General features: G+C 39.3%; 1 protein-coding gene across 1 annotated transcript in view; it reads right to left on the minus strand.

Annotated features, from left to right (window-relative positions):
• Nucleotides 1–24629, minus strand: part of KIAA1671 (KIAA1671 ortholog) — a 149749-nt gene that overhangs the window by 106551 nt on the left and 18569 nt on the right. The window contains exons 2-6 of the mRNA XM_030583015.1: nucleotides 12513–12656; nucleotides 10181–11969; nucleotides 8480–8573; nucleotides 3141–6395; nucleotides 2093–2215 (exon numbers count right to left, since the gene is read on the minus strand). Of these exons, the coding sequence (XP_030438875.1) occupies nucleotides 2093–2215; nucleotides 3141–6395; nucleotides 8480–8573; nucleotides 10181–11916 (5208 nt within the window). The 5' untranslated portion in view covers nucleotides 11917–11969; nucleotides 12513–12656. The remainder of the gene's footprint in view (nucleotides 1–2092; nucleotides 2216–3140; nucleotides 6396–8479; nucleotides 8574–10180; nucleotides 11970–12512; nucleotides 12657–24629) is intronic.

A 24629-nucleotide genomic window follows, 5' to 3' on the forward strand; every position in this document is an offset into this window, starting at 1 on the left:
CAGAAGGGACCATTATGGTTACCTAGTTTGACTTCCTGCACACTGCGGGCCACAGAATCTTACCCACCTACTTCAGTACCCCAGCCAGAGGTTATAGCCTATTGCAGAAGTTCTCAGATCCTGGTATTGCCTTAAATAGGATTTGAACAGTATATCGGCCTTGAGCTGGCCACCTGCATGGGGTGAATTTCACCCATATGTAAATAACCTGGAATTCCAATTTGATCAGGTAGAAACTAAGCTAGAAGCTGAAGGGACTTCCAAAGTCAAAGGAAAAACTGAACAGATCTTAAATTTTATAAAAAAAGGTTTCAGCACTGCATACAAAAAACGATTAAGGGCTGCATGATGATTTTGCAGAATATAACAGAGACCAAGAATAGTTAGAGGGTTAAGCTCCCTAAAAATGGTGAAATCAGATAGATTTACAGTCTTCTTGATGGATCCTGCATTTGTTGTACTAAGAGGCAGTGGGTGGCCTTGTGTACACTGGGAAGCTTAACAGGAATAATGAGAACATCAAATACTAGCCACATGGAGAATCTGAGTACCATGTACCCATATGTACATCATTTCTAATTTTCTTAATCCAGATTTCAAAAGAGTGTCTCATTTTAAAAAGCAATCTGTTTTTGTTCCAGTTATTAAACATGGGTATTTTTAACTTCCATGACATTTTAAATTAAATTTATCAAGAATCAGGGAGGGAAAGACATAAAAGAACATATTCTTAATATACAATAAGAAACTATGAAGGACAATTCTAAACATCTGGTATGATTAAAAAGCAAAGTTCAGAGTAAGTAGACGTAGAGGAATTTCAAAATTAAAAACTATTTTCATCACCTTAGCAAGACAGAATTTCTAATTTTTGCATGTCAGCTGGCATTTTACTTAGTTCTGCAGGTAGATAAGTCCCCACAACAGGGTTGCAGAAAATGATTCAAGAAAGGCAGATAGGTGCAAGATGTATCTGAGCACATGGGAACCCACACTGTTCATTTGCCAAACAAAACACTGCACAGTTATGTCCTTAGGCAGAACATCTCAACTTTTTTTAGCCAGTTATAATTTAAAAAGATAGTCAAGTGTCAAACTTCTGGAAGAAGCATGTTTGTTATAAATAAATAAATAAATAAATAAATAAATAAATAAATAAATAAATAAATAAATAAGTCATTGCTGTTTAGAGGGTTAGTTGTTGTATGATGTTAAAAATAATGCAGGAGTCACTTACTGGTAAAAACAATAATTTATGAAGCAATGGAAATAGAAATTTAGCAGTTATCTGGATTTTTACATTGTGCACTTTCTTCTTGCTGTATTCTAATTTTTCATTTTCTTTCTTACTTCAAACTCCTCCCATCACTGTAGTCCTTAAAAACATGCTCTTGAGTTGGTTGACAAATGAACACGGATACTTTACGTTACATTATATGTACTTTACAATAATTTTAAATTCATAGCATTATATGCAAACGTTTTATTTTAAATGGACACTCAACTTCAACATGATCCAAAAATTAATTTTGTAAAAACAGGTTTCAAAAACCTAAGAACAGAAATGTTTCCACAACTTTTGTTTTTAAAATTTCAACAAAAGTTTTGAACAAAAACATCACTGTGGTGCTTAAAAACCAATATTGTATCACTGAAAATGTGAAATTACAATGGGCTACAAACAAAAGTGAAAGTTACTTAACTGATTTTCATTGTCCATGCTGAGAAGTAAAAGGCAAACAGGGACAAAGAGTAACTGGTGAAAAAAATTTAAAAATCCATTTACTTTTAAATAATCCAAGGTTTTATGAGAAATTGGTGTAAAAGTTGCCAAGTGTCCCTCCTTTAAAATCTAGAAAGGACTTAATTATGCACTTTACATACATTGCATGATTTAACACAAACGTGAAAGCAGTAAGATACCCCATGGGAAAAACAACATTACCCTGATGTAAAATTTTGCACTGGAAGTTACAAGTGTATTTGCTCCTACTGCTGTGAAGTCCTGATACATTGAGTAGCTGGTATTTCAATGTCACAAAAAAAAAGACAACTGATGATGAATGGAATATGCAAAGAAACAATAGCCTACCATCCAGTTATGTGCTCTTCGGTCTTTATAAAAGATATGGCTTCTTCTCTGGATAGGAACTACAGTCAAGTCTTTCCCACCTGATCTGTCAGAATGCTGCTTGGTCCATTCTTTTTCAGAGTCCTGTTTCAAAAGAGTACATAAAAATACCACTTAAAATGTTTGTTTACTTCAAATATGAGAACTGCATAAAAGCTCAAAGTTGGTTCACAAAGCAGACAAAACAAGGCAGGCTAACTGAAGCAGAAAAACTTTATTTATGCAACATTTCCATGGGCACAGTGACATTGGAACAATTTGTATAGTGGGGATGCTGAAAGCCATTGAACAAAACTGTAAACCCCGTATATCATGAAAACCACTTCAAGCCAGCGGGTGCTGCTGTACTCCCAGCACACCCAGTTCCAGCACTCCTGCCTGGGCATGTGATGCACATCAATTCCTTTTTGTTAGGAGAACCCTTAGTAGGTTTCCCTCTGCCAGCACTTAGAGAATAGACCACAAAAGCAGTAGCTGGAAAGGAGACTATGGGAGGGAAAGTACCAACTCATCTATACAAAAAGTTTTCCCCTTCACTGAAGCAAAAACCCCAGCCCAGTTGAGATGCCGATTCAAAACACATTATATTTATTGACTTATAAAGCTGTGACTATAAAGATTTAACAAATAGTGCCTACAGCATTAAGAATTCATTTTGTAAACAATACTTCTACATCAAAAGAAAGCTGTAGTTTAAAATTGTTAGTAAGTAATTTGCCACTTTTAAAGAATACTACATATCTACTACAGTATTGGCTCTTAAAGGAGATATTCCCTGTAAGGAGTAATACTATGATTTTTGAAATTAAAGAGAAAGAAAGAAGAATCAAAAAGCCAAATCCTCACCTGGCATACACTTACACCGGTACCAATATCTACAGAGCAAAGCTGATTTACACCAGCTAAGCATCTGGCTCTAAGCAGCAAGATTGAAAGCAATCATGACAAAATATCTTCACCACTTTCACAGGTATGAGAGGTGCTCTAACAAATACTGCCTTGTAAATACCTTTTTATTTTCATGGGCGAAAGATTCTTGTTGATATGCACTCCTCTTTTTCAGTCTGTTTTCTTCATTTTCCAAAGGGAAGCTTTGCCTGAATTGGTGCTGGTCCCTTCTTTCCTTTGCTTCCTGCATCAGAGACATACTGCCTCTTGCTTTAGCAGGACGGCTCTTTTCTGAGTATGATCGTTTTAAATCTGATAGTGCATTTCCAAAATCAGATATATAGTCATTCCACTCAGCTTTGCTCTTCATATTGGAAAAGTCACTCTCATGTGAGTTTTTGTTTACATTCTCTTCGTTCTTATTTACAGAGATCCTCATTATATTTTTGTGCCAGTCATCATCCACAGACATCTCTGTGAACTGCTGTTTTGTGAACAATTTCTTCTGTAATAAGCCATCGCCACTATCACCACTATCAGCGGAGAAATTAGAAGTTAAACTGACTTCCAGTTTTTGGTCCACACTAATAGGATATGCAGGCTGTACCTTGTTATTTGTGTACTTTGCACTTTGGAGCCTAGATGTTAAATTGTTCTCTTGATCCTCATCAATAATAAATGTCATTTTTCTGGTACCAACAGAGTCAGCGGGTGAATTTATAAGTTTATCTGAAAGTGAACTAGGCTTTCCCCAATGGGGAGGACTGAATTTTCTGTCTTTGGACTTTTGCTTATTCCATTCTTGGCTACAGGACTCCAGTTTCTCTTTGCTGTTTTCATGTAGAGTTAAATTCTCAGGCCTGCGGTGTTCTTCTGCACAGATACCTTGTTTAGTGATACTAGCAGATTGATCCAAGTTCTTCCAATCTTTCCAGTTATAGCTGTGTGGAATTTTATCAGCCACATTCTTTTTGTACTTTGACTTCTCCCAATAAAACATACTCTGATCTTCAGAGAACTGGTCATCCTTTTTTTCTTGAATGTCACTGGCCTTTATGCAGTCGTCTCTATATTCTGCCATAAGAGCATCAATATCAAGAACTCTAGATCTATACCTATCTTCAGTCTTTACTCTGAACGCATCGTGACTGTCTTCCCCAAACTTCTTTTGTGTAAATAGTTCACTGTTGTTGTGTGAATGCCTGAAGTGTTGCATGGATTTTGCCTCATGGTATGAGGAGACTTTTCCTCCACTACCTTTAAGATCAGTTTGAATAGTATTTTTCAGGCCCTGTTTTAAGAGGAAAGAATCAACATCTATAATTTTCTCTTTAGCATGATCCAGCCCTCTCTCACAAGACCTCCTATTATCATCCTCTCCAAGCACTGGATATACTTTTTTTAAACTTAGAATACCTTGTTCTTCCTCTTTAGCCCAATGCTTGTTAACACATTCCTCTAGGGACTTATCTTTACAATGTGTACTCGGTACATTTTTATAGGATTGCTGGGATGTAGGCTTGGACCTTCTGGAAGAACAAGAGTTCAGATTAACTGGTGCACTTTCAACTACTGTAGTAATTTGGTTATTTTCATTTGCATTAACAGTACTTACAGAGCTTTTTTCTTTTTTACCAGGAATTTGATACGTAACTGCAAAATAGGTTGCCTTTGGTTCAAAAGGAGAAACTTGCTTCTTCAAATAATCATCAGGACTGACTGAAACTGTTTGGTTCACCTCCTTTGATTCTATCCCATCTTTGCTTCTTTTACTTTTTTTCTTTATTGCACCTTCATCAAATTGCAATGAATCTATTCTACTCAGCCTTTTAATACTTTCTAGAGTTAGTGGGCCAACTTCTTCTAGCTTGCTAGAGTCCTGAGGCAAGGTCTTCCTTCGCCATCTTTCTGAAATTTTAAGGTCAGAAACACTACTACTGGTTCTTCTGACTTTGTCTTCTGGTTCTACTAATCTGAGTTTGTCTCTCTCATTTTCATGGGCTGCAACATCTAAGCCTAAATCTTTTCTTACACAGTTTGAGTCTGGATATTTCCTTAATCCCAAAACTCTGGATTTCTCTTTATCAGCAGTTATTACTTCTGTGCTAGGATGCTGGTCCATGGAGGGTTTATACAATTGGCTATATCCAAGCACTGAAATCTGACTCCCATGTTTATTGGCACTGGCTGAAATAACATCTTGGCCCAAGTCAGCTCTGGATTCATAGCCATCTATCCTAACTGGTTTTATACCAGCTCTCTCAGAAAAGTATTTGGTCATGTTAGAGCTCTCTGTTTTATCTGTGCAAGAGATTTCATTCTTTTCTTTTTGCATTTCAGGATGCAGTTGTGCAATTTTTTCATTTGCTGTCCCCAAATCCTTACTCTTGTTTGTAGCATAAGATGATTTCTCAGTTATAAATACCAGTTGGCTCTGATTTTTATTGTACTCGGTTATCTGTTCATGGAAAGTACATTTGCTGTTGAAGGTATCTTTAGGTTCCTTAAAAGTAAACTTTTTGGTAGAAGTTTCCAACATGTCTTTAGTTTCTGAAATAAAACTACCTTCTTTCAATGGGTCAGTTTTATTATCTAGCCCACACAGCTCATCAGCATGTAAGACGTTCCCATCAGGTTTTCTCTTCTCTTTCACAGAAGATTTTCTAGTTCTGAGTGTCACAGCCTTATCTTCAGGAATTACTGTAATAGCTTCACTAAGTGCTCTTTTACCAAAAGTCTGAAGGATTTCATATCTTGGCTCTATTCGTTGGTAAATTAGAGAGTCCTCTACATGCTTAGGAGTGGGTTTTTCACATTTCGCACATGAAGAATATTTTTCCACTGGAACTGCATGAGCAATTTTCTTGTCGTCATTTAGATAAATTGTTTTTCCACGTTTTTCTGCATCCGCTACATATCCTGATACATCAGACTGACTGTGATCCTCTCTCTTTGAACTAGTTTTCTCTTGTAATTCTTTTTCCATCCCAGATCTTCTATTATGGCCTAGTAAAGTCACAACATCATATTTGCCTTCAAATTCATTAGTCAGCTTTCGAGTAGGATCAACTACAGGGTGACCAGCAGCAACATTATGCCTCTGGACATTGTGGTCAAACATGGTGGCTCGGACAGTTTTTAAATGTGTCTTTTCTGCAGGAGTGGTGGATTTTAATTTTTTTTCAAAGTTATTTGTGGCTGACACAGAGTTTTCACCCAGCAAAGAGAAATTTTGCCTGTCTCTCAGAAAGCTTCCTTTTCTTTCGATATGACCAACTTTCTCTGCTGTTTTTACAGTCTGTTGTGGTTTCCACTGATTCCCAATAGCACAGGTCTCAGTACAATCTGTTCCAGGAGGAGGCTTCATCTCCTTACTCTTAAACAAAAAAATTCAAAAGTTAGAAGTTGATTAAAAAAAAAATAGATGAACTGCAACATCGTACTACCTAGTATGTATTTATGTATCTAGTACACACACACACACACACAATTCCCTAAGCAAACTAACAAACAGATTCAAATATTGGTGTAAGGTAAACTTGCAAACCCCAGGATAAGCCTTCTTTACATCAGACTCTTTTACCATTTAATTGTTTTTAATATAACAAATTAAAATTAAACGCATGAAGAATTCCTGGATTCAGACTTTCATGGTAATTTTAATCTGTAGTGATTACTTGAAGTCAAGTTATACTCCAGAAAAGGCACTGCCACACAAGATACAGTAGAATATAAATATTTATACCATATATCGTAAAAGCCAGCTTTTCCCAAAAGAAATAGTATTACTGGCCAGCTAAATGAATAAATGATTAGTACTCCATACTGCCATGCAAGAGACCTCAGGAATCTTGGGTATAGACCAGTAAGGGATGGAAGGCTCATGAATGATAGTCAGAACTTGCTAGTAGAAAGAAATAAGGAGAAAGAAAGATGGTCTACCTCAGCAACCGAGATAGGACTCAGGAGATCTGGCTTCCATCCTCAAGTCTGCCACTGACTTCCTGTGTAACCATGGTCAAATCACACAACCTTTCTGTGCCTTAATTTTTCTTTTTAAAAAGGGAAATAATAATTCTCTCACCAAGGTGTGGCAAGGATTAATTCATTCTTGTTTGAGAGAGACAGATACTATGGCAAAGAGCACTTTACTAATGGCTATGAATAAAATACAAAATAATCAGGAATTGCAGTTTGAGGAAATAATGAAGAACAGCTACTACTGGCTGCGGGAGGCAAGCAATTCTGAGCACATTTCACAACTTGAGCCACTGTTAGAAGAGGAATAGTGTTAAAGAAAAACTAAGTTAGTTAAACAGATTTGGGGATGCACATGTATATTTTCAAAACAATTTTAGGGAGCTCTGACACTTCCAGTATCTACATTCAGTGATTGTATCTGTTATCATTGCAATAAAGGCAATATTTTAGTAATTTTCACTGTGGAAGTACACGATGATAAATAGAATAAGCCTTTCTGCCCTATGAAAGCATTGAAAATAATTAGTTCTCAAATTTTCAGTTAACCTTTTAAAAAAAGTTTTAGTTCAATGACTTTTAGTTCAATAAAAAATTAATACTGAGGAACTTATTTATAAATCTTTTAAACTTTCTGATTTCCTGAGTTTTCTAATTGACAAAGCAAATTTATTCAGTCCTACTTTAGGTCAACTTGTGAAGAGAGTAGCTTCCCATTAACCAAAAAAGTTATAGAAAAGTAAAGTTTGGATTTTTTGTTCATTGTTCAATTACTCCTCTTCAAAATTAACTCATTAGACTCTTATATCAAACTGGTGTTTTTCTTTAAAGTAGTACTGTGCTGTAACCAGGACCAAATAAGAGAAGAAGAAAAAAGATCCATGCCCAAACATCAAGGGACTCAGGAAAAAGATGCCTAAAATAACAATATTAAATCTTCATATACACAATGTTTTTATAGTTTTAAGCAAAAAAGTTATATTTTGCACAACTTAAGTAGTATGCTTAGAAACTAAGTTATTGTATATATTCATCAATTTTTAAAAGAGGCCAGAATAAGACACCACAGATTCTTTATGTAGCACTGTGTTGTCATAGACCACTAGAATTAAATGTTACAGGAGGAGTTGGTAGAAAATGCAAAACATGTTTAATATAATGATATATTATAAAAGCTTGAATTAATATAGGATACTTCAGAAGTTTCATAAGAAGTTAATATGTGTAAGGCTATTGTCATTGTCTATAGTTTTGCACATAAACATATTAACCAAACATGTACATGATTTCTGTATATTACAAGGGTGGCCTAAAGACGGAATTACCAAGGTAAGCCTATTAAGATTATGCTATTTTGAATACTCACAATGGCAGTTTCTAACTCGTTGCGTTCTATAGCCATATGTGACACAGCATAGTGCTATATAAACTATAAATACAATTCTGCTTGGAAGACCAAGTCTGTTAGTGCCACTTTCTTACCTTTTGATTTTCTTGTGTTTCACTAGGAACATCACTATTCAATTCAGTAGGCTTCTCTCGTTTAATTTCATTGGTTGATGCTGGGCTTGAAAACCTGTTGCAAAAATTTGTTATTTCTTTTAAGTACAGATGACATTAAACAACTTTAGTTAGTTGCCCAATATGCATATTTTTCAAACGTACAATATTTGACATATTTCTTTTCATATAATTTTAAAATGCTCCAATTAATTTCTTATACATGCTAATGGAGAAAACATATTATTTCACAGCACAAATCTTATCTTGATTCAATGGCTTAAGTGTGCCTGAACTATTGGCAGACAAAGCCCAAACCTTCTCTACAGTTAACAAGCTAGATATAGTTTATTTTCTATCTTGGGAAAAAATGATCTAGAATTTAGGACATAATTTAGTTAGCAGACTACTGAAAAATGGGTTGAAGTTCCCACTGTCTCTTGCATAAACTTTACTGTTACGTTAAATTCTATTTGGTTCAAGCTCTTATCCCACACTCATCACTGCAGTCTTTGGGGACCAAGTTCTTCAGAAAAATTAGACAGTCTCCAATGTTTGCATTTTCTGAGTGAATAGCCTGGGCCTGGGCAGATTTCCTCAATTACCCCAGTTTATGCTGCACTGATTACATCAAGTATTTGTGCCTAATACTGCCCTTTTCTCAGACTATTTGAACCACTTCATTTTGTCTTGTAGAGAATCTGGACCATTCGACCGGTATTGCTTTGTGATTTTGGCCTTGGGTTCAGCTGTGTTGACTTCGCCACACCATCCCCAACCCTAGTGCACTTCCCCACATAAAAACAAATCAGTAATCATCAAAAATCCAACTTTATGCTGGAAAGAAAATTTTACCTTGGAATATGTACTTCAAATTTCTATTTGTTAAACTGTAGCACTTGAAAATTTGAGCATATAAAGCCACTAAGATATTATCTCTCAAAAATATTACAAGCACTCTATTTAGGAGAGCAAAGCAAGATCTATAGAGTTTTAACTTCCACTTCTTAGAGGAATGCCTGACCTGATGTAAAGAGCCATGCAACAAAGAAGTAGGCCTCATCAGTAAGAAGAAAGGTACCCGGATTCATCAAAATAAAGTCTACGCCAAACTGGGATTGCTATGTCCTTCTAAAACTCTACACCCCTGTTTCCTTTACGATTATTATTATTTTTATTATTTCAAATAGTATTCTACACCACAGATCTCTGCAGTGTCCACCTGCTCTAAACAGGCAAAACATCAGTTGGAGGGCACTTAAGCCCTGCCCTACTAGTAACAGGTCTCAGCTGCTTCCCCGCTTCCTCCAGAAAAAGATGCAGAATCACGGATCTATGAACCTTGATATGAAGGTGAAATAAAATTCCAATCTGGCGCAAAACTTGACAGTATATAGTGTCACTGAGGCGACACTGATAAAGGTCTACCCTAATTTGTGCCAAATGCAAAAAATTATTTATTTTATTTTCAAAATACTTCTAAAAGAAAATAGTAAGACTAACACAATGGAAGTGAAAAGAGCTCAATAAACAAAAGAAAACTCAGGTTATATTTTGAATCTTTGGAAACAAAAATTATGTTTGAAGATTACAAGTGAGGAACTGTGATATCTGCCTTGTTTTATTTGTACTAATTGAAAACTTGAAAAGAGTAAAGTATTAAACGTCTCTTCTGTAACTTACTTCTTTGTTAAGTCTGCAGAAAGTGGTCGTGACTTGAGTGATCTGCATAGGCTTCCTGGCTTAACATCTGTATTTTCTGTTGTCAGTTCTCTGATTCTCTGTTGGATGTTCACATTTCTGTTTTCCCTCTCAGTGACTGCCAGGAGAGGCTCGGTATCTGTTGGAGTAGTGCTGCTTTCTGAGCCAGCAAACAAACAAATATTTTTTTTAACGCTTCCCCTCAAGGTCTTGTTTTCTTTTTTTGAGGAATCTGTAGAGTTTTCACTGGCTAAAACTCTGGAAGTTTCCTTTTGATCTAGTATTTCCATCTCTTTAATTGTGTTGCTTTTGTTATTAGCCATCTCCTTGTTTTTTTCTGATCCATCTAAGTTAGTTACACTGTCCATTTTTTTCTCATTTTGTTCATCTTTAGATTTCTGTTTAGGTTCCCAAAGGAATTTTTTATCTTTTGCAGAGATCCGTATCAAGTCTTTCGTATAATTTGGGCTCGATGGGTCTAAATCTTCTGGAAAGACTTTCTGGTTTTGCTCACTACATTTGTTTTTAACATCAAGAAAGTCAATGTCCTGATTGTTACATTTCAAATTTGATTTAGGGGGATCACCTTTATTCAAATCTATTTCTTCAGTTTTAGACCTCATTTCAGACTGTTCTTGATAGCCTATGTCAGTGAAGTGAATTACTGGTACATTCTCCTTAATCTCATCAGATGGACACGTTTTCTTGCACAGAGAAAGGTCTTTATTTTCAAATTTGGCCGTTAGATCCATGGACAAAGGCCTTGGTTTTCTAACCCATGATTTCTCTGTAGGAGATTTTTCTTCAGAGACTTCCAAATTGCTACGCTTTTGATCTTTTAATGATTCCAGAAAAACAGCAGATACAGGTCTCTGTTTTAGCTTTCGTTGCACTTCAGTTAATAAGCCAACTTCGCTGTTGGTATATTTTGCAACATCATTGGTTCTCTCACCTATTGGATCTTCACATGTGTGTTTTTTTTCACCAGATTGGTGAGGATTCCAAGAGACTGGTTTGGGCTCTGATGAAAAAGATATTTGCCTGTGCAGACCACCTTCAGGTTTTCTGGAAGTCACTGATGGCTGAGATATCATCTCAGGCTTTGCATTACCTTGCCACTCTTTTGTCTGTATAGTGCCAAGTGTTCTGTGCTCATCAGATATTTTACCTTGTGCTAAATTTACCTTGGATTTCTCAGTGCTAGCTGTTTCAAAAAGAATCACAGTATTTCTACTGGGACTGGAATAAAAGGCCACACTTGTGACTAATTCATTGTTGCCTTTACTTTCATTTTCAATTAGTTTTTGATCTACTAATAGAGGGACATCTTCACTTGACACCTTAGCAGATGTCATGTCTTCAGTAGGCTGTCCATGCACAGAGAACTTGGGCACAAAGTTACTTGATTTGAGAGCAGTAACAGGAGGTTTCACATTCGCAAAAGTATCTGAAGGTTTCTCCTTAGAAAATGGCTTTGGAGAAAGCCTTGGTCTTGATCCGGGAGTAGGCATAGTTGCTGGTCTCCAAGTGCTCCCAAATTTGTTTTTTTCTTCAAGAATTATTGGTGTCGAAAGATTAGAAGGTTGACCAGCCTTATTACTTGCATCCAAGAGAGGTTTGATGTATGTGCGTTGTGTTTTATCCTCTCTTGTAATTTCATTTAAGTCAGGTATTGTTAAGGATGCTAGAGCAGAGTTGGTCTCTACTCTTGTTGCCATAGCTATAGTTAAACATCCAACAGAACTGGAAAAATCCAATTAGGAAGAACAAGCTATAAAAAAAGCAAACGTAAGCATTAATATATGCAGTCAGCATGGACAGCAAACTAGAAATTCACTCAAATTCTAATTCAGAATTATAAATAGAATAATAATTTTAAATAGAATTTTAAATTTTAAATATTAAATATGTTAGAATTTTAAATTTTAATTTCTAAATATTTGGGCACTTCAGTTATCTAGTTTACAGTATGCATCATACATCAAATGAACTGCTTTCAGACAGTAGGGAGAATGTAATGTAACTGATATCCTAAAAATCAGAGAACATAGTGCTAATCCTAATAGGGCAGCCAGACAGCACTATTAACATCAGGAAACTTGATTGAAAAGGAACTGCATTCCAATATCACAGCCTCAACCCTTATTTTCTTAGCATGGAAATGAATATTTAACATAAAGAAAAGATAGCGAGCACAAGAGTGAACAGAGTCTTAAAATTTTATTTGGCTGTTACTAGTTAAGAGAACTAACAATTAAAATATATGAAGTAAATGTTTTCTACATCAAAGCCCGCAAGTTTTGATAGCACTTACCCTAGTTTGCATTGTCTGCTTATAGATATGTAACTGAAGAAGCATGTAAACTGAAACACTTTTCATTCTGAAGAGTAGTTTCCTTAGCTCTCATGAAGTACATGGACATATATAATCACTTCAGTGATCTGTACTACACCTGACCTGTGAATAAACAGAGGACATTCAGAATCTAGTGTGGCAGAGTATATATTGTGCAAGCATATATACTGTACATTCAGGGCAGGTCTACACTACACAGTTAGGTTCATGTAAGGCAACTTACATCCACTTAATTATGTCAGTGTCTACATTACAGCCTTCCTCCATTTGATGTACGGCCTGCTCTACATTGGGGAGAGGGGGGCGAATCGATCTAAGTTATGCAACTTCAGCTACATGAATAATGTAGCTGAAGTCAACGTACCCATATCTACTTACTGTGGTATCTTCACTGTGGTAAGTGCTCTCCTATCGACTCCACCTGTGCCTCTTCCCCCGGTGGAATGCCGGAGTCAACAGGAGAGCACTTCGCAGTCATAGATCATAGATTATTATTAGTATTGGAAGGGACCTCAGGAGATCATCTAGTCCAACCCCCTGCTCAAAGCAGGACCAGTCCCCAAATGGCCCCCTCCAGGATTGAACTCACAACCCTGGGTTTAGCAGGCCAATGCTCAAACCACTAAGCTATCCCTCCCCCAAAGACTAGATGTGATAAATCGACCCCCACTGGATCGTTGCTTATCGATCCAGCTGGTAATGTAGACAAGCCTTAAGTGCCCTACTACATCAACATATAACTCCACCTCCAAGAGCGGCATAAGGCTTGTGTCGGTGTAGTTAGGGGGGGAAGTGTCTATGTAGACACTGTGTTACTTAAATCCTGTCTTGTCACTTTCATGGCAGGCTCCTGCCCTGAAATTGACAAGAGAGCTGGGAAGCCAAGCCCAGCTGCACCGCCCTCTCCTGGACAGCTGAGCAGCTGGACCCTCCTCCTGGCTAGGAGCTGGGGCAAGACGCCCAGGAAAGAAGTCTAGGAAAGAAGTCTGGCCAGCAGGACCCTGCTCCCAGCTGGAAGCCAGGGTGAGAAGCCCAGAGGGTCCCTCCACCCCACCCCACCTTCTCTCCTGGGAGCCAGGCAGCCTTGTCAATTTAACTGCTCAGGGAGCCATGAAATTGACAAGGCTGACTGGTTCCCATTGGGGAACGGGGAGGCAAGAAGCCTCGAGCAGCTTCCCCCCAATTTCCGGTGGGAAACAGGGAGACGAGAAGCCCAGGGCAGCTTCCCCACATCCTGATGGGTAATGGGGAGTAGAGGGAGGAGGAGCCTGTGGTGCAGCCAGTCTCCTGGTAGGGAGCTGCCAGCAGAGCTGAGACACCATGCTCTCAGCTTCCCACACTGCCCCTCTTGGTCAGTGGAAGCGCTCCTGGTGAGGACATGCACTTCCAACCAAAGTAGGGTATTGTGGACATGCACCATCAGTAATTACTGCAGTGGCTGTAAGTCAGCTAATGTAGGTCAACTTACAGTTCTAGCGTAGACATACCCTCAGTCAAAAACTTCAGCTTTCCAATTTAACAAGCTGACTTCTGCTTAAATACACAAGATTCAATTTTCCAATTTATTTAAAATAATTCATTGATTTCAATAACTGAAGCTGAAAATTACAGTAGAACGTAAAAAGCAAGAATATTTTATTTTATCATCAATATTTTAAAGCTTTAAGTATATGAAACAAAGAGAACCAATAGGAATAGTGTGGTGACCACATAAGGATGGATGTTGGGTTAAAGCTGGACCAAGACCCAATTCCAATGAGTGTTTGCAGATTATCACTGTTGTTTGTTTTCTCAACCTTGGATTAAACATTGGGCTTTGCACTCATCTCATTATAGCGATTTACTTTCTATTATAAATCTCATTTCTGTGACAAAAGCGAGCGCTCTTCCTCAAAAGGCAAATTTTTATCAAAATGTGACTTTACTATAACTAAAGCCCAGATAACTCTCAAAAACGCTATCAACCTATCTACATTGCTCAGGGCTGTGAAAAATTTTGCTCTCCGAGAGCCATAGTTATGGTTGCCAACCCTCCCAGATTGGCTAGGAGTCTCCCAGAATCAGCCTCAATCTCTCAGTAGCTATTGAAAACCATCCAGGAGATTTTAATAGGCCAAAGTCCGGTTGCTGGCGCAGCAGGGCTAAGGCAGGCTCCCTCCCTGCCCCAGCTCTGCACGGCTCCAGGAATGAACCAGCATATCTGGCAGCAGCTCCTAGGTGCAGGGGCGGCCAGGGGGTCTCTGTGCACTACCCCTTCCCCGAATGCTGACTCTGCTGCTCGCCTTGGCCAGGAATGGTGGCCAATAAGAGCTGTGGGGGCGGTGCCTGCAGGTGGGAGTGGCATGCAGCACCATATGTCTGCCCCCAAGCCTAGGAGCCTGACATGCTGGTCGCTTCTGGGAGCCACCTGATATAAGCCCGCATCTCTCACCCCCTCCCACACCCCAACCTCCTTCCCCAGCCCTGAGCCCCCTCCTGTACCCCAATCCCTCCCAGAGCCCACATGCCTGTCAACCCAGAACCCAAACCCCCAGCCAGAGCCCTCACTCCCCCTGAACCCTAAATCCCAGCCCGAAGCCCCCTCCCACACCCAAACTCCCTCCCAGACCCCACACCCCCTCCTGCACCCCAACTCCCTGCCCTAGCCCTGAGCCCCTTCCTGCACCCAAAATCCCTCCCAGAGCCCACACCCTGCACTCCCTCCTGCACCCTAACCCCCTGCCCCAGGCTCAGCCTGAAGCCTCCTCCAACACTTCAAACTCCTCAGCCCCAGCCCAGAGCCCACACCGCAACTCCCTGCCCCAGCCCAGTGAAAGTGAGTGAGGGTGGCGGACAGCGAGCCCCCACCATGGACCCAGCTAGGTGGATGGAAGAGGTGGATTAACTACATCATTGTAAAACCCCTTCCATCAACAAAGGGAGCATCTAAGCTCCAAGCACTACAGAGGCGTAGCTGCAGCATTGCAGCTCTGCTGCTGTAGTGCTTGTGGTGTAGACATAGCCTAACCAGTGATTCCCAAACTTCTTTCCCCAGGATCCCTTTGGCACCTTACTAAGTGTGCTGGACCCTATCATTTCCAGCACTACCAGAACATCCCCACCCCTGCCAGCGTGGGGATGTCCCTGCAGCACGACCTCTCTCACACAATGTATGGAGCATGCCATTCTGAGAGAAAAATGACATCCCCCGTCCGGCAAAAGTGCCAAAATGCCATCTGGTGTGTTCCGGCCCTGGCTCTAGGGTCAGACCCTGCATAACCCATGGAGGGAGCACAGACTGGGAACCACTGGCTTGAGTATTATTTCCAAGTTATCTCTTAACAAGGCAACTCTACAGCTAGTGAAGCGGACACACATAGCCATCAGCAGTAAATGGGAATGTTTTTAGTAGCACCATGTAACCTATACATTTTCTATTTATATTAAAGACATTTTAAGCTGTGTATTTAAACATTCTTAGCAGATCAAAGCCGGCAGGTTCATATTTAGTCACTGCAAATTCTAGGTTCCTCTTAAGACCATCAAATGCTGCCTCTTCAGAAGGTGTCTGCAAAGTGACTCTTGCCAGCTGCACAAAGTGGCATCAGTGAAGTCGTCTCTCTGTCTCTCTTTCGTCAACAGTCAGACAGTATCTACAGCAAAGGTGTCAGTCAACAACACATTTTGTATATTTTTGTGACCCATGTGGTATTTTTAGATTCTGCAGAATGCAATGCTTTTTTTGGCAAAGCAACTCTTGAAAATGTTGTGTAAGCAAAATGAGTAACAAAAGAAGTGTAAATAAAAAACATTGCCTTCCTGAGTCTGCAGACAATCTGAAACCATGACAGAGAGCTGTGAACTCTTCTACCCACATTAACTTCATTTGAGTGTTAACTCAAAAATCCAGTAACACCACTTGAAATGACAGCATTAGACATTTCATCACGCACCAGGACAGTGGTTGAAGGGGGACAAGGATGGAGTTGCTGCAGTGGATAAAGTGCCGAAGGAACTAAAGAGGACACATGCAAACAGACAGGGACAAGAAGAAAAGCAAGGTTGTGAAGGAAGGGAAACATAGGGCTGAAATAACACTGGTCCTAATGGAGAAAACATTTTCTCACTGTGTAAAGCTGAATATGTCAAAGTACAGAACATGTAATAAATAATGACAGTTTAAAGTTTAGCTAGTACATCAAGTCCATATTCTACCCTTGATCTGTAGCAATCCTTCACATTGATATCAGTGAGATTCTGAGATAATCTCCTCCTTTAAGAACTTGATCTCTCTCGTATAAAATGACAGCACATTCAGCCATGACTTGATAAGTTTCATCCCTAGCACTTGATAAAAGAACCAAGATAACACCTCTAAGTAGGGCACATAGAAAGGAAAAAAAGTATAGAGAACTAGGAAATAAAATATATCCAGTTTTAAATTGTGTCTCAAAAATCCAATTGTATCTATATCCAGCACTTCCTACTATTCCACACACGTCTTCAGCTCTCAGCCAAGTTAGTTTACTCCGATAACTTTGGCAGTTTGTTTCCTATTCCAACCAGCTTGTCTATGCCGCTTTTTACTGATCCAGACTAACACGGCTACCCCCTCTGATACTTGTGTATGAGGAAATTCTGCCTAAACTATTTATATGCTATGCTAGTCCCTTCCTCAAGATGAGTCCATGACCTCTTGCTTTCAAAATAGTAACTATCTCAAGCAGCTTATCAGAATCAATCTGTTCCTTTCAGGATCTTACAGATCTCAGTGAAATCATCCATGTTCTTTTTTCTAACAAACACAGTCCAAGTCTGACCAATATGTCTCCAACATGTAAATGTTGAAAAAATTATGTGAAGACCAACAGAATTATTTAAAGTTAATTTAGTGGTAATAATTTCCTAAATAAGGGTGAACTTGAAAAAGAATATTCCAAGTATGACATTAAAAGGTCTTTTTACAGTGCTCTCTCTCAATTTGATAGTTTGATGTATGCTGAATTGCATATATAATACACTGGGTATTTTATTTGGGAGTGAGGGTGGTTACCGCTTCTTAAAAGGACTAGTACCTTATCCTCACCAGAACACATGGAGAGGTGGATTGGAAGGGAACACACATGCAGAACATAGTGCTCCTGATTGTTGTTTAGGTCTAGTTCCTGGCCAACATTCTTACACTGTGATTTCGCTCCTCTGATTATTTTTGTTCCCTTTATGCTGAAGAACATGATCTTTGTGTAAGCCAATAAACCTCATCTAGCCAAGTCAATTTCCAAGGCTTGACATTCTTATTACTCAGATGGGATACTTGGCTTAGTACAAAACATTTTTAGAAAAAATGAGAAACAGCTGTTGAAAAAGGCACCTATGCTTAGAAGCAACATGATCAACAGCTGTTTATCAGGCATGTGATTTTTTTTAATAAAAACTGCTATATATGTAAACAGAAGATTCTTACTGAAGTTTATTTCTTAATTTTGAAATATCTTACTTGGTTCGCAAGGCTTTATTGCCCTCCATGAACTATACAGCTCTCCACAAGCTATCTAGCTCAGTGATGAGCAACCTGCAGCTCATCAAGGTAATCCACTGGTGGGCCACCAGAGTATTTGTTTACACTTGCACAACTGCCCGCAGCTCCCAGTGGCCGCGGTTTGCCGTTCCCAGACAACGGGAGCTGCAGGAAGCAGGAAACTTTTACAGAATATTTACCCTCCACTTCCACGTTCAAGTTCCTGCTTCTTTCTGGTGACTTTTTAATCCCCTTGTCACAACTATCAAGCACCAGTCCAAAGCAAACACAAAGCCAGGAAATGCAAACTGTTAACACTAAACACACAAGAAACTGAAGTCTGAATCCTGGCAGAATTCAGATTATAAACTGTTTTATGATGCACAAATTAAAATGCAACCAAACAATTAACCTGCAACTGTAATAAATCTAGCTCTTAGATGATTTAATGTACAGTGTGTAAGATGCTTTCATATTAGTAACTTATCTTCAAAAATGCACTTTAGCATAGCTTATTAGAAATAAAAATACAGTTATTCTCTCACAACAGCAGTTTTGGCAACCTATGTACTGGCACACTACAAGCTCTGCCTTTGGGCCATATCAAGGCCTTGCACCATAGGAAGTATTATGAGGAAAGTGCATTTGGCATGCCATATATTAACCACTCTTCACACATAACTCTCATTTACGTTAGTGGGAACGCTGTGCCCAGCTGGTGGGCAATAGGAACATAAGACTACACAAGAATTTTTCCATCATGAATGATATGGTTATTGCCAGCTGCCTGCCTTATTTCTGAATAAGTAGGCACTTAATACAAGGAATTCTAAGCAGTATAAGGTTTATTCTGCCTCTGCATTTAAGGGCAGATATAAGTCCTGCTTATTTTTGTAAGGATCTGATGTGGAAAGAGTGATCAAATAACAATCCCAGGGAAAGGAGGTCACTCCTATAATAGAAAATATTTCAAAATGAAAAGGGACAAAAGTAAAAAGCTTCTCAGAACTGAGTAACCATTAAAGCTAATCTGATGAAAACAAACATAACAAATGAGCAAAGACAAAACATGAAATAGATTTTTTTCATTATTTCTATGAAAGATTTGTACCATTAAGTATCACTTGCATCTGAGGAAGTGGGTATTCACCCACGAAAGCTCATGCTCCAAAACGTCTGTTAGTCTATAAGGTGCCACAGGATTCTTTGCTGCTTGTACCATTAAATACACATTAATCTTAAGCATTCTTCAAGTAGCAGTTGTTTTCTTCTTCATGCACTTTAAAGACAGCAAATGCTAAAAATATTGTCTCCAGGATCTCATTCTATTTAGGCAACTCATCCTTTTACTGCTTTCTACATCACTTCCTGCAAATTGCTGATGGGTTCTGGTCAGTTTATTCTCATTTAGCCCAATCGCCATAGATGTGTGAAAGACACAAAAGACAGATCAATCTAAGAATGTGTGGACAATTTTAAAGCCATAAATGTGAACCTATTACAACATGTGACCTAAATTATTAGTGCAATCAGACAAAATAAACATTCCACAAATTAAGTTAAATCAGGCAATTCAAATGAAGTCAGTAAACATATAAATTATTTTCTACTTAGTTTTGAGCCTGAATCATGTTGTTATTACATTACTCATTCACCGAAATAGGATACATCAGTTATACTAAAATTGGCATTATCAGCTGTTCTGATCTCTCCCCTGGTAAAAATTGGGCTAATTAAGTAACTCTTGCACTGGCCTTAATTTTAAAACATTTCCAAAAATCTTTACCTACAAAGTAGTAGCACCTAGTAATGAGCTCACGAATAAATAAAACCTGGATTGTCCCAAAGGCAGATGTATAGCAACAACACCAAGTTCAATATAACCACACATATAAAAATATAATAACAGGTTGTTATAAAAAAAGAGTCACATTTCAAATCCCACAAAACACTGGCAGCCAGCTAAATATTGTTTGCTAATAATTTTTCCAAGTATTTCTACAATTTGAAAGCTTCAGTTTTCCTCTATTTTTCTCATATGTCTATGTGGAACTTGCCAGCAATAAAAGGGCGGGGTACAGTTTTACAAGGATGAACTACTCCACCCTCAGGTTTCCCCTCACTGGAAAACAAGATTATTGTCTTGTTAAACAGCATGCCAGTTCTATTAATAGTAGCTTTTACAAGCACTTGTAAATCTGTCCCTGCTACTGCCTGTGCAAATTTATAACTATCACTCAGATATTCACATTTTGTGTGTGTGTATGTTCCACTAGACTTATCGTTATGAAACTAGAGTCTTACCCAAATAAACCCTCACACTTTACATATTAATACCCAGGATATTAATCATTTAAATGTTCTAATCCACAGTTATAAAGGTAAAATAGCTAAATAGGTAACATTAAAACTACAAAGCACTACAGCTAAGCAACATTAAATGCCCAACTTAGACCCAGAAACGCAACAACATTTAAAATTAAGTATGATATTCCATTTTAAATACACAGGTTGTGCAGCACATCTGATCAAGCCTGTAAAATTAATCACAATCTGGAGACCACTATGCTACACCAGGCTTATCACAGCTACTAAATATTTGTTGAAGAAAACATTTGTAGTTAATTTAAAGGAAAAACACTAAACTTCAGAACAAACTCTTTCCTTCAAATATGCACTAATGGTGTAGCCATGTTGGTCTCAGGATATTAGATAGACAAGGTGGGGGAGATAATATCTTTTACTGGACCGAGAGAGAGAGTGTGTGTGTGTGTGTGTGTATGTGTGTGTGTGTGTGTGTGAGCGAGAGAGAGAGAGAGAAGCTTTTCTTTCCTTAAAAGGCATATATGAGCCAAACAGGTAATTAAACAATACATACTTTAGACAGCTTGTAAAAGGGCATCCACAAATCAAGAGAGTTAAGAGACAAAAAAGATTAGAAAGTTGGGGGAAATCATTTATGAAATAATACAAAAAAAATGCAAGTGTCTCCTCCCACTGTATCTGTCTGTCCCATGTAGATTTCACCATCAATGCTGACATTCCATTTATAAAAATCATCCCAACAGATTTAATTTTACAAATCTCCATTATTTAGTTTCACTTCTATTTCTTATTTCCCATAATCCTTCAATTAGTTTATACAGGTTTTACTATACCACTATTTGTCTCCTTTTTGAGTTGCATAATTCCAGCTGCTGCCTTGTATTATACTTTCAGTTTACAGTGTGTCTTTTTTGTCAGGGTTTGTTGTTGTTGAACAGAAAACTCCCCTCACCCCATCCTAACTAGTTTAAAGCCTGCCTAGCAAGGCCTCCCAGTCTTAAAATGAAGAATCTGGTACTCTTCCTAAATGAGCAGATTAACATCTCCAATACTCAGCAAAGATATTACATAGTGTTCTATGAAACCAAAGTCCTATCCCCTATACAACCAGCACATCAATTTGTTGCTCTCTAACATCGGTCATCTCCAGTCTTCAATCTTGCTTGGCAATGAAAAGATCTCTGAAAAGATCACTCATGTTTAGAGATTCTTTAGAGATCCTTGAAATCATCCTACAGAAACTGCCTTTACTAATCTAGTTTATTCCTGCACAAACAATTGGAATATAATCTCAACTGTAAATCCTGAGTTTTCTACTCCTGTCACACATCCTACCCGAGCATCCAGGAGACAGCATACCAATCATTACATTCTCCTAGTTAGAGTCACAGATATTTCAGGCCAGATTCTGCACTCATCCATCAAGATTACTTACTTCTCTCTCTATAAAGGCTCCTATTCAGAGCCTGCTTCCTGATCATGATCATTCTTCTGTTCATTTTTAAATCATTCCTGCTCTGTTCTCTTCAAAAGCAAAACACCTGCTGTAGTTAACTAGACTGAAAGGGCACCACAGACATTTTCCCTGTGTTATTATTTGTATTATCATACAGCCTAAGCTCTAGCACTGGCTGAGAACCCTATTGTGCCAGGTGCTGTACAAATAGAGAAAAAGATGGTCCCTGCCCCAAATCGCTTACAAGTTAAGTATAACAACAAGAGTCAAATACAAACAGACCAACAGAGAGTACAAGGAAACCATGAGACAACACTGGTCAGCACGATAGCTAGGGGTGTAAAGCACACCAGCAGCCTAAACATTGTCAAGTTTTTTGTAGCCACCATGGCAAAAGAGAGTTTTGAGGACAGGGTGGAAGGAAGACAATAAGGTAGCTTTGGGAATGTTTAGGGGGATTTCCTCCCAAGCATGAGGAGAAGCATGCTACCCTGTCATAGAGGTCATATTCTTCCACCATCTCATTTTCTCCTCCATAATTATTTCATGCATAGACTCAAGTTATGATTTCTGATGGTGCCTTCCTTTAAGCTTCATCTAGTTTGTCTCCTCAAGTTTTTTCCAACTGCTATTTGACTTCCATGGAGCAATTTAGCACAGTATCTGTAGTGGTTTCCATAATCTTCTTTTCTCTTTCTGTGTTTGCTACTTAAAGATTGTTTTAAATAGGAAAATTTTTCTGTGTTTCCCTGAAAATGTCTTTGTACCGTTAAGGTCCACAGATCAGTTATAATACATACACTAGCTTGTTTGCAGCATGGAGGCAGAACCAGACCTGCAATGTCACATGCAGGATGAGAATACGCTATCTCCTGACATTCCCTCCAATTGGAACAGCTTCCAGACCCAGAATAATTCCATCCCACTTTCCTACATTACAGATTGTTAACTGTACTTCGAGGAAAGAGAACAACTATTTCTCTTACTTCAAAGTATGAGGATAATTTCCTCCTAATGGAATAAACTTGAATCTTTGAATGTCAATTTCCATCTCTATCCTGGATGATCCATTTCTCTTCAGGCTTGACAAGATGTGTGTAGACTTCATTACTTCAAGAATGGAACTTTTCAGGTTTGCATAGGGCTTGTCTACATCAGAAAGTTGCAGCGCTGGTGAGGGAGTTACAGCGCTGCAACTTTGAAGGTGTACACATCTGCAGGGCACCACCAGCGCTGCAACTCCCTGTTTGCAGCGCTGGCCGTACTCCCGTTTTGTCTCGGGTGTAGAGGATCCAGCGCTGGTAATCCAATGTAGACACTTACCAGCGCTTTTCTTGACCTCCGTGGAAGGAGGAAGCCTCTGGTAATCAAGCTGGTCTCCTTTCCCGGTTTGCTCTCTCGTTCCCAGAATCCCGAGCAAGCAGGTCTCCTTCCCTGCGGTTTGCAGGGTGGTTTGGGGAACGCGAGAGCAAACCGCGGCGAAGCTGGTCTCCTTTCCCGGTTTGCTCTCTCGTTCCCGGAACCCCGAGCAAGCAGGTCTCCTTCCCTGCGGTTTGCTGGGTGGCTCCGGGAACGCGAGAGCAAACCGCGGCGAAGCTGGTCTCCTTTCCTGGTTTGCTCTCTCGTTCCCAGAACCCCGAGCAAGCAGGTCTCCTTCCCTGCGGTTTGCTGGGTGGCTCCGGGAACGCGAGAGCAAACCGCGGCGAAGCTGGTCTCCTTTCCCGGTTTGCTCTCTCGTTCCCGGAACCCCGAGCAAGCAGGTCTCCTTCCCTGCGGTTTGCTGGGTGGCTCCGGGAACGCGAGAGCAAACCGCGGCGAAGCTGGTCTCCTTTCCCGGTTTGCTCTCTCATTCCCCGAACCCCAAGCAAGCAGGTCTCCTTCCCTGCGGTTTGCAGGGTGGTTCGGGGAACGCGAGAGCAAACCGCGGCGAAGCTGGTCTCCTTTCCCGGTTTGCTCTCGCGTTCCCCGACCCCCCCTTGAAGCCGCCCAACAGCGCTGCAGTGTGGCCACATCTAACACCACTTGCAGCGCTGGTTGCTGTAAGTGTGGCCACTCTGCAGCGCTGGCCCTATACAGCTGTACTAATACAGCTGTAACAACCAGCGCTGCAAAATTTTAGATGTAGACATGGCCATAGATAATGTTCCTATTTTTCAATGTACTAAGGTCCACAGATTCATTACAATGTGCCTCCAGGTAGGGAAGCAAGTCATCCTTAAATGTGAGCATACAGAATAAGGAACATTATACATCCTCCTTCACCTGAGCGCTGAAGCAAGAAGACTACTTCAGCTGAAAAATGGCTAAAGATTGGATGACCAATATGTACAATTTGGTGAATTTATGCACTGACGGCCACATGGCAGATCTCATTACAGGAGACATGATTTCTCTGTCCTGTGATTGTCAATGCTCCTTAGGACTGAAATGTGATGCACAACCAAAGAAGAATTATTCTTAAATTTTTACTTAGGGAATGAATGCTCAGAAAGCTGTGAGGACTACTTGTCTGAATTAAGAGTACAATGCTGAGTGTCATCTAAGAAATTTCCAAACTTCATAAACTTGACTGATTTAAGATAGTTATCAGGAAGCTTCAGTGGACAGGAAAAAATGAAGACACCTACCAGAGGAGCTACATCTGGGTAGTGCTGTCAAAACCAAAATAAGGTTCTCAGTCTGTGTTCTATGCTACCCTGGAAAGCTGGAATCAGAGTAGCTGCCCTAGGAATACTTTTAACATTGGGGCTCATACAAAACATCCTTTTCTTGAACCTTCTGAGAACATTATAGCACA

Source organism: Gopherus evgoodei, chromosome 13 (assembly GCF_007399415.2).
Source record: "Gopherus evgoodei ecotype Sinaloan lineage chromosome 13, rGopEvg1_v1.p, whole genome shotgun sequence".
Classification (NCBI taxonomy): domain Eukaryota; kingdom Metazoa; phylum Chordata; order Testudines; family Testudinidae; genus Gopherus; species Gopherus evgoodei.